General features: G+C 40.6%; 3 protein-coding genes across 5 annotated transcripts; all 3 read right to left on the minus strand.

Annotated features, from left to right (window-relative positions):
• Positions 1-159: 159 nt before the first annotated feature.
• On the minus strand, positions 160-2269 carry LOC133843655 (putative uncharacterized protein DDB_G0271982). 2 transcript variants are annotated; one of them, XM_062277299.1, is made up of 2 exons: positions 1907-2269; positions 160-1833 (listed from the first exon to the last, which is right to left on the minus strand). In XM_062277299.1, the coding sequence occupies exons 1-2, from the start codon at positions 1920-1922 to the stop codon at positions 206-208; spliced, it is 1644 nt and encodes a 547-aa protein (XP_062133283.1). In that variant the 5' UTR covers positions 1923-2269; the 3' UTR covers positions 160-205. The 2 variants fall into 2 exon arrangements, with proteins under 2 accessions (XP_062133283.1, XP_062133282.1); XM_062277298.1 differs by having other exon boundaries at positions 160-1839; positions 1907-2265.
• A 2147-nt stretch (positions 2270-4416) lies between these two features.
• LOC133843653 (protein lin-54 homolog) lies at positions 4417-11322 on the minus strand. Of its 2 annotated transcripts, none has more exons than XM_062277291.1 (5): positions 8131-8253; positions 6474-8062; positions 5449-6413; positions 5238-5377; positions 4417-5172 (listed from the first exon to the last, which is right to left on the minus strand). In XM_062277291.1, exons 1-5 carry the CDS (start codon positions 8159-8161, stop codon positions 4841-4843), a joined length of 3057 nt encoding a protein of 1018 aa, XP_062133275.1. In that variant the 5' UTR covers positions 8162-8253; the 3' UTR covers positions 4417-4840. The 2 variants fall into 2 exon arrangements, with proteins under 2 accessions (XP_062133275.1, XP_062133277.1); XM_062277293.1 differs by lacking the exon at positions 8131-8253 and adding an exon at positions 10922-11322 and having other exon boundaries at positions 4418-5172.
• On the minus strand, positions 8497-10287 carry LOC133843656 (elongation factor Tu, mitochondrial). Its single transcript, XM_062277300.1, has 2 exons — positions 10132-10287; positions 8497-10061 (listed from the first exon to the last, which is right to left on the minus strand). The coding sequence occupies exon 2, from the start codon at positions 10050-10052 to the stop codon at positions 8583-8585; it is 1470 nt and encodes a 489-aa protein (XP_062133284.1). The 5' UTR covers positions 10053-10061; positions 10132-10287; the 3' UTR covers positions 8497-8582.
• Positions 11323-12280: the final 958 nt, after the last annotated feature.

A 12280-nucleotide genomic window follows, 5' to 3' on the forward strand; every position in this document is an offset into this window, starting at 1 on the left:
TGTTAAAGCAAAAATTTATATGAACAACGCGAAAGATTTAGAATTGACGAAAGGCAACCGGACAAAAGCGTAACATACTTTTGAGGGTTGACTAGGATACGTGGTAAAAATACTTAGGAATTCACAACGTCAATATAAACAGTTTGAAGCAGTTTCATAAACCAGTTTTCGAACCATTTATGTTGACGCTATGACAACCCTAGTGTTACAGGCGCATTGTGCGAGGGTTATCCGCATAGACATTAATGCTGACGTTACAAGGCGATGCAGGCAGCTCCTCCACAACAGCTGTCCTACTCCGATTGGGATTGGACTGCGATTGTCCCGCATTTACTCGATTCACCGAGAAACGCAAGTTTTTATCCTGCGGCTGCGAGGTGGTAATCCTAATGGGCATATTGTTTATACGCGTGTGTATCGGAACACTGGACGTGATGGGTTTTCCATTCACCTGCAGATTGAGCAGCTTGCGCTCGTTGTGAAGACTCGTGTTGCTGCTGCCGCCATGCACAATGGCATTAAAATTGGACGCCCCGGAACTACGGCGTTCCACGGTCCTTGGTGCCGCTTTTGCCTGTGTTGTTGCAGGTGTCGCACTGTGCGGACACCTGCTGCAGATCTTCTGCAACCTTGACAGATTCCCAGTAGACTTCTCCAAATGCTCGGCACGATTAGCCTCCGATGACGGCCGAACGTAGCACGGCGCCATGCCAGGCAAACGTTCTGCGGAGGCGGGCGTGCTCAAATGTGATGTCATCACAACTGGTTTTGTGATCCGGTCTGTCATAGACATGGCGCGCATTGGCTGCCGTTGAGCCTGTGCTTCCTTGCGTCGTCTCTCCGCTAATTCCAGCTCCCTGCGGCGCTGCGTTTCACGCTCTAGCTCACGCAGCCTGTGAAACTCGCGCTCCGCTTCCAACTGGAGTAAACGCTCGTGATCTCGCTGTCTTTCCGCTTGTCTCAAGCATTCACGTTCCTGTTCCCGCTGGCGCGCTCGCTCCTGCTCCTTGTAAAGCTCTTGTTGTCGCAGCTTCTCTAAGCGTTCGCGCTCCGATTGCAGCTGCAGCCGCTTGGCCAACAGCACATCCTTTTGCGTCTCTAACACACTGAACTTGGACAAACGCTTATCGATCACGAAGCTCTTGGAGCTGCAGCAGCGACGTGGCATGGTCACCTGACACTTGTCCGTATTGTCTGCTTCTATTTTGATCTTCAGGCTCTTGTTGACATCCACTTCGGAGTCAATGCTGGTTATATTGATGTTAATCGTGCAGCCACTGCAACTACTTGCAGTGCGTTTAGGCGAAAGTTTGATTGAGGATTGAGATGGCTGCTTTGCCGGGGCCTTCAGATTGGTGACCGAGGCACTTGCACTCTGTCGGATCGTGGTGGCACTCTGTCCACGTCGCATCGCTTGATAATCCTCTCGATTGCAGCAGATGCGAAGCAATGGATGAGGATTAGCAGCGACAGGTGGAATACTGGCCACCGGATGCCGATGGCGTTCCTGCGTCTTTGGCCCCGGAAAAATCTCTCTGGTAACAGGCGGCGCAACGCGATTAAAGTCTTGCAGAAATTGACGACGCCGGGTCTCAATAAAGGAACCCACCGGTGGCGTAGCTGCCGCTAGCTTTGACTCCGCATTTCTATTGAACTTCACATTGTAGAAGTAGGTCTTGAAGGGCGTTGGTTCCGGTGGAATAGGCGATGGACGCTGATAGTGCTGCATCGGATAAGCGGGTCGCTCGGCATAATGAAAGTTATATGATTGAATTTTGAATGGATCGTTCTGAAAGACATCCAACGACGGACGACGAGTGTAAACACTGTTAGCTAAATCTGCCCACAAGAAGGCCATGAGAAAAGGTTCATTCCAGAAAGTGTTAAGTTTGCGAGAAATACTCACAGAATGCACGATTCATGTTATGCAACAAATTTTGTTCTTCTTAAAACATTTAGGCCAAAGCGGTACAGAGTATTGCGAACATCTAAATAGTATTTTTCAAAAAATAAAATTTCATTTCCAATATCCAAAACGATAATTTGAGCAACGATGACTTTGTTTCACTTGAGAGCCCAATGTTTTGGACCAACGAGTTTGGGGTTTGTGGGGCGCACATTAAGTCCCTATTGGCAATAGGACGAGAGTTGTGCAATAATTTGGTTTATCGACGACCAAACCTTCTTTAAGCAAATCAATTTAAAATACTGTATTTAATTTGTTGATTGTATAAATGTTAAATGTTAATCTAAAATAACAAAGTTCACTTTAAACGAAATCGAACTATATTTATAATAAACTGTATAGTCATGTTCCGAGATTTAATTTCGCTTAAATTCTGTCCATACTTTTTCGGTTTAGATATAAATTGACAGTGACAGAAATTTTTCAAAATTAAAACTCAGAACAAGGCGGAAATTCAAGTTATCTGACGCAATAAGGGAACTAAACATAAGTTGAATTAAATCAATTTAGATACTAGAAATTCATATGCTTAAACAAGTGGTTACAATGCGTGCTCAAATTGTGAATCTTTTATTTACTTAAAATCAAAATCGATTTTATTATTTCTTAGTATAACGATCATTTGGATCAATTGGATACTTACGCGAGCAACTTGAATGGCTGCAAGTTGTTCTAAGCGTTGTAGACTTTGAGAGCTACGTAAAATCCATGATTTTAAATTGAATACAACGCCATCTATTGGGCAATTTAAAAAACACATTTGAGCGCATCAATTTGCAAACTAGTAGAAAAGTTGATATTCAGTCGCAGGTATACAATGAGGTTACATTAAAACAAAAACAAAAAAAAACAAATTTGTACATACGCTAAGCTGAAAAAACTTGCTGATTGTCATTGTTGTTTTGTTATGCAATAAAATATAATACATAAATCATACAAAATAAATTGTAATTTACCATGCTTCTTGAAGAATTGCAAAATTCAATCATGCACATTATAAATATAACTATTCAGAATTTCTAACAAAAAATCTAAATCAAAATGTGTTTAGTACAAAAGCATTGTGCAGGGTAAACTCCAAAGAAATATATTTATAACTCAACTTTCAATGGTATTTAGTTATAATATGCAACAAACAGTCTTGTTCGGTTTTCAAGAAATCGTTGTGTGTGTCGAAGTCCAACTTAAATGTGGCGAATCGATCTACGAGTATACTCTCGTAAATGTATACTATATAGTACGTGTGAATTAGACAATATAGCTTAAACAAAAAACTAGTGGATACTTATATATTAATGTAAACATATATTAAACAATTCATTGTCGTTGAATGTTATCTATATTATTGCATCACAAAATGAGAAAAAAAATTCAAAATTTATAATAATAAAAAGCTGGTATGGGGTCAAACAAACTATAATCCAACTACATATATGTAACTACAGCTTGGTAATAAGTTTTGTGCACAGTATTGAGGCGTATTTACACACTACAACTACACGAATACTATATCTATAAATATTTATAATACCGAATATTATTAACGATAACCGCACACACATACTCTCTCTCAAGTATTGAATAACGAAAACCGCTAAAAAAAATATATATATATATATAAGAATGAATATGAACATTCAAATATTCTCATTGTTTAGCGCGAGCATTTTAGTTGGTATCGTATAATGACATTATAAATAAAATTAAATATAATGAAATATATATACATATACAGTTGCAAATACTTATGCATTTATCGAACCAAATAATCGACTACTAATAATATTATTTAATTATTGTCATGTGTCAGGTTGAGTTCTTTGGAAAACCATTTGAAAACAAACAAAATGGCAAAGAAGATGCAATACTCGTATAGGACATAATATTGATGAGTAAAATAAGCATATAACGTATACTTATAATCGCATGTAATACTCGTATATTATATTACACTCGTATTGCTATCAATAGTTGTCACTTGACAATGGCTTACATACATACTTACTTACCTAATTAATTATAATCAACTAAGCTAACACTAATACTGATACTGCAATACTACACACAATATGTGTACAATCAATCAAAACTGCGTTAAGTTTAATACAACAAATATGTACTTATGTATGTACTCTTATATCGAAACTAGATACACAAAATTACACTATGTAACTGAAGTTGTTGGTGAATAAACAAGCTAGACTCGAAAACAATTCAAAAGCATTTCTTCAATATTTGTTAAAGGAATAATTTAACAGGGGCGCTTATTGGTAGTAGTGCCCTTGCATGTAATTTATATTTGTAGATGTCATTACTACAATCCAATTTCTTTCAGATGTTTAGTTCCGTATCCGAGGCTGCGATGTAATTGCTGCGGCATCAGCCGAATAAAGTAAAGAATAATAGTTATAGTAAAAGACTTTATTGATATGTTCAATCATTTCAAATAGATACACAAATGTGGTAACGTATGTTTTATTAAATTTTAATTTATTTACATACACAAATAAGGGGAGTCATTTCCAAAATGATCAGTTTGTTAGCTAATATTACTAGATTGCTACAAAATGCTTCCCTCAGTTAAAGTTCTTACATTCGCTACGGTATTAGAATTACAATTGCTATATACACATACACAATAAGTATATAGTCATTGCTAATATTCAATCGTTATGATAATTTTGTTTTTAATTTATTTGCACTTTACACGTTAAGGTCAACTTTTAGAAAGCATAATTTGAAGAACAAATTGCAAATTAAGAATCGCTTTGAACTTATTATCTAATATGTATATGTGCATCATATGTTTAGAATAACAAGCAAGAAATAAAACATCATCGAATACATCATAAATAATCGTCAAGCGCATTTTGTTTAGGCTGTCGTCTTGGGATCGTCCATTTGAATTGTATCGTTCTTTTCCTTGGCAAATGTTATTATTTGGTTCAAACTTTCACCCAACTCTTCCATAACTTCACGTTCAGTATCCTCAATGGGTAAGTTTTGTTTCTCATGCATAACAATGCGGGATATCATGCACATTATAGTCGCCTCTATAACATCATCCGTTAGATAAGCATTTGATCGGTTGTCGTGTGCGTGTGCTCCGTTCAGATCCTTCATTTTATTGGGACGCGACTTAACATCAGCCAGGCTATCCATAGAGTCCATGTCAACATCAGGGCGATCTTCCATATTTCGACAGCCTGTAAATTTATAAACAATATCATTCCAATATCCTCCTATTTGTTAAACTATCTCGTATACGCACCTACGCATTTACACATGGCCGAACAAGGTATTTTGGCCTCGTAACATTCGCAGTAGTTCTTGAGGCAACCAGATCTCTTGCAATTGCAGCCCTTGTTATGCAAACGCATATCCCCAGAGTTTGGCGCCGTAATTTTCGGTCTATTGGAAATGGAAATATACATAATTTATTTATACCATTATGCATTGTGGTTTAAAAGGGAAATACTCACTTAAAAGCACTAGGATTACGCTCTAGACAGCTGCGTATTGCGCGCTCGCGCTTGACCTCATAGTCCAGATTGTTGAAGCAATCCTTGCAAGTACAATCCTGACAGAATTCACCATTGGCAAAACAGTCGCAGTAAAGTTTCAAGCATTGCGATTTACTACAGTTGCAGTGCTTACGACGAGATCCGCCGAGTGCTTCAATTACAGTGGTTGCCGCTGGCGCTGGAGTTGGGGGTGGTGGTGGCTTCAAAATGTCAAACATCGGCTTCCCAGGCACAGAGGATTTATTCGCCTGCGCTGTGGTTGACTGTGATTTCTGTTGCTGTTGTTGTGGTTTAGTTGCTTGGGGCGACTGTTGTTGCTTATGCTGCTGCTGTTGCCTGAGCTTGGCCTGCGCCTGCGCCAGTACCTGTCTCTGTTGCTGCAATTTCATCTGCTTGAATCGTATTTGTTGCGGTGACAACGTGGTGGGACGTCGCAGCTTGGAATCGGCCAGCGTATAGCCACGACGCATCGTTGTATTGAAAAGAGTACGCGGCTTTCCTCCTTCGCCACTCTTGTTACAAATCATATACTTGACACCATTGGCATCGCTCTTTGTGACCAGATTGTAAACCTTTCGGGTTTCACCACTGTTACTGCTGCTGCTGCTATTGCCGCCCTGCACCGCGACCCTCTGTACAGTCGTCGGCCGTGTTGCCGCCAACTTTTGCATCTGTTGTTGCGTAGCTGGCGTCGTTGTTGTTGTTGCGGTAGCTGATGCCGATATTTGTGGCATGGAAATGACATAGCGCGCCTTTTTTGCATCGGGACCAGCAGTCTCGTTGCTGTCGTTAATTAGATGCTTGATTTGCACATTGAGATCTGAGAGGCGATGCTTCCGTGCGCCCTCCAAGTTGGCGTTATTACTGACACCCTTGCCGGGCGCTTTGCCATGAACTGCACTTACCGGTGTGCCAGGTACTCGCTGCAAACAAAATGAAAAATGCTTATTCAATCGTTTTTTGCTTGGAGCTATGCTACTCACCCTAGGGACCAATGTCTGCATAGATGGCAATGGCACAATGCTGCCACCCATTGTTTTCATAACAATTTTGTTTGTGCTACCCAAACTGACTGTTGGAGTGCTGCTGGGACGTCCAAGTGGCACCCTCTGTGGACTAGTGCTCACCTTGCTGGCACCGCCGCTGTTGGGCAAGACTCGTACATACTGCACGCCACTCTTGCCTGGTAGCTGAATGGCATGCAGTCCAGTTGGCGTGGTGCCTGTAGAAGCTGTATTTCCAGTGCCACTTGGACTGACACTGGAACTGGCGTTAGCATTGGCGCTGCCGCTCGCCGCTGGTTTCGGTGACAACTTTATAATGTTTTTACTGGCCACCACAATCTGCTTGCCCGTTAGGCTTTGAACCAACATTTTGCCTGTTGGCAGTGTAGCAGATGTTGCTGCTGTTGTTGGACTGCTGCCAGTACTGCTATTGTTAACCGCCGTTGCACTGGAGCTGGGAACATTATTAATGACAGGCCGCAGCGATGATCCAGCTGATATTTGCTTCAGTGGACCCTTAATGATAACCTGCGTCGTTACTGGTTTGTTGCTGCTGGTATTGCTGCTGCTAGTAGAAGCTATTGCCGTTGCCGTTGCCGTTGCTGTGCTGCCTGATGGCTTCACGGATACAGCAGCGGCCTTAGCATTCAGCAGCATAGTCGGAGCAGCGCCTTGATTTAGTTTTATTAATTTACCATCAGCGGTTCGCACCACTTTAATGGGCATCTTGCTACTCATTTGAATAGTTGTGGCTGCCGTAGCGGTTGTCGATGGTGCTGCAGCCGTAGAGTTTGTAACTGCAGGAGATGACTGAACAGAAGTATTGATCAACGTTGTGGGTTTGGATGAGCCAATGGTCGTCAATCCCTTGACAGCAATTGGTGCTATGGATGCCGAACTCTTTATTAAACCGGAACTAGTGATGGTCACACCTTTTGGCAGTACTGTTTGCCGTATGCCACCTCCAGCAGCAGAAGATTGGGCAATCAATCGTGTAGATGCACCGCTGATTGGCAACTTCGCCGCTGCTCCGCCTGGTGTGGCAATGGATTTCTGCAGGAATAGCAACTTGCCATCAGCCATTTTAATTGGCGTCATTGTCACCCCGCTAAGATTCTTGGTTGCCCCCGCGGCTGGTGTTGCTATTGTGGTGCTGCCAATTTTCACTGGCACATTAGCAAAAGATTTTACTGGTTGTTGCAATTTGTTAAGGATTTTCACTTCCGTTCCTTGGGTTGTTGATTTGGTTGGCGTACTTACTATCCGAATTGGCCCGCCCAGCATAGTTTTCAATGCTGTACCTATAGGCGCTGGTGCCGTTAACCGTTTGTTCTCCAATATCCGGACGATAGATGGCTTTTTAATTTTTGGTGTATTCAACGATTCGTTTAGAGACGTTGAGAGAAACTCTTCCTCGCACTCGTCCGCATCATCTTCGTCCACATCGTCATCATCTTGTGCGATATCATTATCAGCTTGGCTCAAGTGTTGCTCTTTGGACGTTGTAGATGGCTCCAGCAGATCATAAAAAGTGAGCTCGGGCAACGGCGTGGTATCATCCAACTCATCTGTAAATGCAAAAAAAACATTCCAATTACAGTAAATTTATTGTAATTAGCATACGTTAGTCGTATACCCTGTGCTCCCGAAACACGATAAGCAAACATGTTTGCACGCAATTAACTTTCAACTTTTTTCAATTCAATTTCAAAAACTTCTATGCTGAACGTCATCCCAGCTGTAAGCGATAATAAGCTTTCGTTGTACAACACTTGTCCCTCTTTATCACTGCCCAAGTTCGGCGAAACCTATCGAAAGCGACACAGCGTCAACATAGATAGTTATCGATAGACCCACTGCCGCGTGAGCGGGAAACTACACACATTTGAACACAAGATTTTTCGCTGTTGGTATTTATGGTTTATTAAAGTAATTGATTTGATGAGCCTTATAAAATATTAAACGCATTGCAAAACTTTTGTAACAAAATGGATAAAAGTGATAAACTATAAATGTAAATTTATTTAAGACTGCAGCTGTGGCGTGTCTTGCTAAACTGGGGATGCCAAATACAGATGCTCTTTATTATTACTTTTTAGCAGCCTCCTTCTTCTCGCGCGCCTTCTTGCCCTCCGTCAGCTCGGAACGCTGTGTTTCCGTCAGTCCACTCATTATTTTTGTTACAACGCCCGTGCCCAGTGTCAAGTTGCCATCACGAAGTGTGAAACGCTGACCTTGCTCCAAGACCATGGGACGAATCAATCGCAGAATTAACTTAGTATCTTCGCCTGGCATGACCATCTCCTTGTCTGGTATTTGCACCTGAACTGCACAATCCCACGTACGCGAAAACATTTGCAGCTGAATAAAGGACATAAAGGGCTTAGTGCGGCCACCTTCCTCTTTGGAAAGAATGTAAACTTGTGCCTCCAACTGGTCCAATGCCTTGACACTGCCCGGCTTGCACATGACCATGCCGCGTTTGATATCATCACGCTTAACACCACGCACCAAAGCTCCCAACTGATCACCAGCCTGTGCCTCCTCCAAGATCTGATGGAACATCTCCACACCAGTGACTGTCGACTTTAGCACCTTATTATAGCCCACAAACTCGCATTCCATGCCCTTCTTGACAACACCACGCTCGAGGCGACCGGTAACAACAGTTCCACGACCGGGAATCGAATACACATTTTCCACAGGCAACAAGAACGGTTTGTCCAGCTCGCGCACTGGTGTCGGTATAAAGGTATCCACCTCATTCAGCAATTTCAGAATAGCCTCCGAGCCGATTTCGGGATTCTTGTCCTCCAGCGCACACAATGCGGAGCCCTTTATCACGGGAATCTTATCGCCATCATAGCCCATCTCGGTCAACAGCTCGCGAATCTCCATCTCGACCAAATCAACCATTTCTTGATCGGCAGCATCAACCTTATTAATGAATACAACAATGTGATCGATGCCAATTTGCTTGGCCAGCAGCATATGCTCCCGAGTCTGAGGCATGGCACCATCTGTGGCAGCCACAACCAAAATAGCTCCATCCATTTGAGCCGTGCCCGTGATCATGTTCTTAATGTAATCGGCATGTCCTGGACAATCTGTGTGGCCATAATGGCGGGTTTCCGTCTGATACTCGACGTGAGCCACATTGATGGTAATACCTCGAGCTTTTTCCTCTGGCGCATTGTCGATTTCATTATACTTTTTGCTTTCGGCCAGTTTCTTGTCGGCTAGCACTTTGGTTATGGCCGCTGTCAGAGTAGTCTTGCCATGATCCACATGACCAATGGTGCCCACATTGCAGTGAGGTTTGGTGCGCTCAAAGACCTTCTTTTCGTTGGCATATGATCTCACATACTGTTGCATGTTTCCCGTCGCCGCGGACGCAGCAGCAGGCAAACGCTGCCAACTCTTGGTCAATGCTGCACTGGCAGCCAGATGGCGAGTGTTGCGTTGCAACCGCGCTGCTGTGCTCAAAGTACGCCGGCTGCAGCGGATTGCAAGGCTGCTGTTGCGGCAGACGGCAGCGGCAAATGCTTGCGACATCATTTTGTTTGCCTATATACGATAATTACGTTTGGTGATGTGTATATTACTAGACGAGTAAAAATCTGAGCCTTTTACTTACAATTTTCTTCTAAATGCAAAGTTATTAACAAATTTAATTGATAAATTTGAAGAAATCGACGAAAATTGCGTAAACCTTAAAATGTGCTGCCCGTCAGCCCTGCCAGATCAAGTACCTAATCTGTTGAAGGAGTTGCCACATTACCGAATAAAGTATATGCGACTGGAATTTTTACATAGTGGCAACTTTATTTATGTTACGCAGGGAAATTTTGTTAATGCGTTATTTATATTAGAATTATACGCCTTGCTTCTACAGATGTGCGATTTAATCAAAATTCCTTTATTTAGATACTAATTATCTTATTAAAGTCGATTGATTCCAAGGCATACTTCGAGAAAAAGGCCATATTGAAGGCAACTCCCCCCCACAGACTGTACCTGGGTTGTACACACTCACACATGCTATACGCTATAAACAGCCTTGCCATATTGTTTTTAAGATGATTAGGTATTGTTAAAACGATTTATTAGCAATACAAGTTATCAAAAATCAACAGTTACGACGTATTCCGACCAAAATAGATATTATTTTTTATGCAACCTCATTGGTCAAATCAACTATTCATCTGCACGTCCGTTTCTTCTTCTAAATAGTTACATATATTGCCATAATTATGCTTGGCAAAATTTGCGCGCCAGCAATTTACATACATACACACATCTAACGTATGTATGTCAACCGTCAGCCCAAAATTGACGTACACGCGTTGTAGTGACTGGCCACAATCATAGAGGTTGAAAATTCAATTTAAAATAAAGATACTTTGCCTTGGGAGCGTGGAACTTACCCATTTCAGAGGTGACGCTGGCATCCATTGTATTATCCAACTATGTGTTAGTTGTTTGCTTGATATGACTTGAGATCCGTTTGTTATGATATTTGTGCGCGCACAACTCAAAACAAAAAGAAAAATCGTATGTCTGCTTTTCCTGTGTCTACGACAAGCAGTTACGATGCGAGGTAAATCAACTCAACGTGCAAACACTGCGAATTCCGCAAAACAATTAATTATTCACCTTTCATTTGGCCTACAATTGCCCTGATACACACACTATTCACGTTTTCCGTCAGATACTTTTTCGTCTAAGTATTCAAAATTCAATTTAAATTCAATTTTTATCACAACTGCTGCATGTTACTCGAACGAAGAGGGTTACCAGAGTTGTTTTTATAGCCCATACACACGGTTGTACAACGACGACTCACAACACATATTAATCAGTATATTTTCTTTAATACGAGCACACATTTTTTGGTGGAAAACTTTTTTTTACTATTTGCTTGTTTTGTTGCAAATTAAAATAAAGTAAATGTTAATTTGTTAATAAGCGTTTTATTTTTATAATTTTTTGTCACAGCAACAAATTTGCGTTAAGGTTCCATGGAACTTCAGATCGAAACTATTTGAATTTTTAGGGCTGTTGAAAATACATCGAAGTATTAATATATCGATAATATTTTTCTAAAGTGGTTTATATCAATATCGGGATTTCTTATCCAAATTTTTAAATATGAATTTTTTTGGTATTTTAGCAATATGTATTTTAAAGGATTTAGAAACGATTTGATCACTGAATTAATTATTTGCTGTGATAATAAATAATTTGTAGAGTTCGTATGACGGATTCTGGCAGCAAAACTCTAATAAAATAAAATATATAAGAATTATAATAATATCTTCTTATTATTTTCGTGAGATTATGGGAGTTAAAAACAAAGTCAAAAACATCAAATATATATATATATTGTTATTGATATATTTTTGTTTTTTTTTTTCAAAGAAAATATTAACATTACCATATTTAACAATATTCGACAGCCCTAGAATTTTAGAGCTACCAACCTATCTACTTCGTATTTCAGAACTAAGAATCGATAGCGATTTATTCTTATGTGTATATGTATATTGCCACATATTGCAAAATGGCTGGACAGACTGGGCACATCGATATCGAAAAAAGGCGCGTTTTTCATGTTTAGTATAAAAGTATTGAAAATATTATCAATATATATTTTGCTTTGGTGAGATAGTTTTGGATGTATACAATATATAATTTATCTCGGCTATTAGAAATAAAGTTTAGAATAATTCATTGATTACTTTAGCATAATAACAGTTAATATTGAAATATATTTATTTTAAAAG

Source organism: Drosophila sulfurigaster, chromosome 3 (genome assembly GCF_023558435.1).
Source record: "Drosophila sulfurigaster albostrigata strain 15112-1811.04 chromosome 3, ASM2355843v2, whole genome shotgun sequence".
Classification (NCBI taxonomy): Eukaryota; Metazoa; Arthropoda; class Insecta; order Diptera; family Drosophilidae; genus Drosophila; species Drosophila sulfurigaster.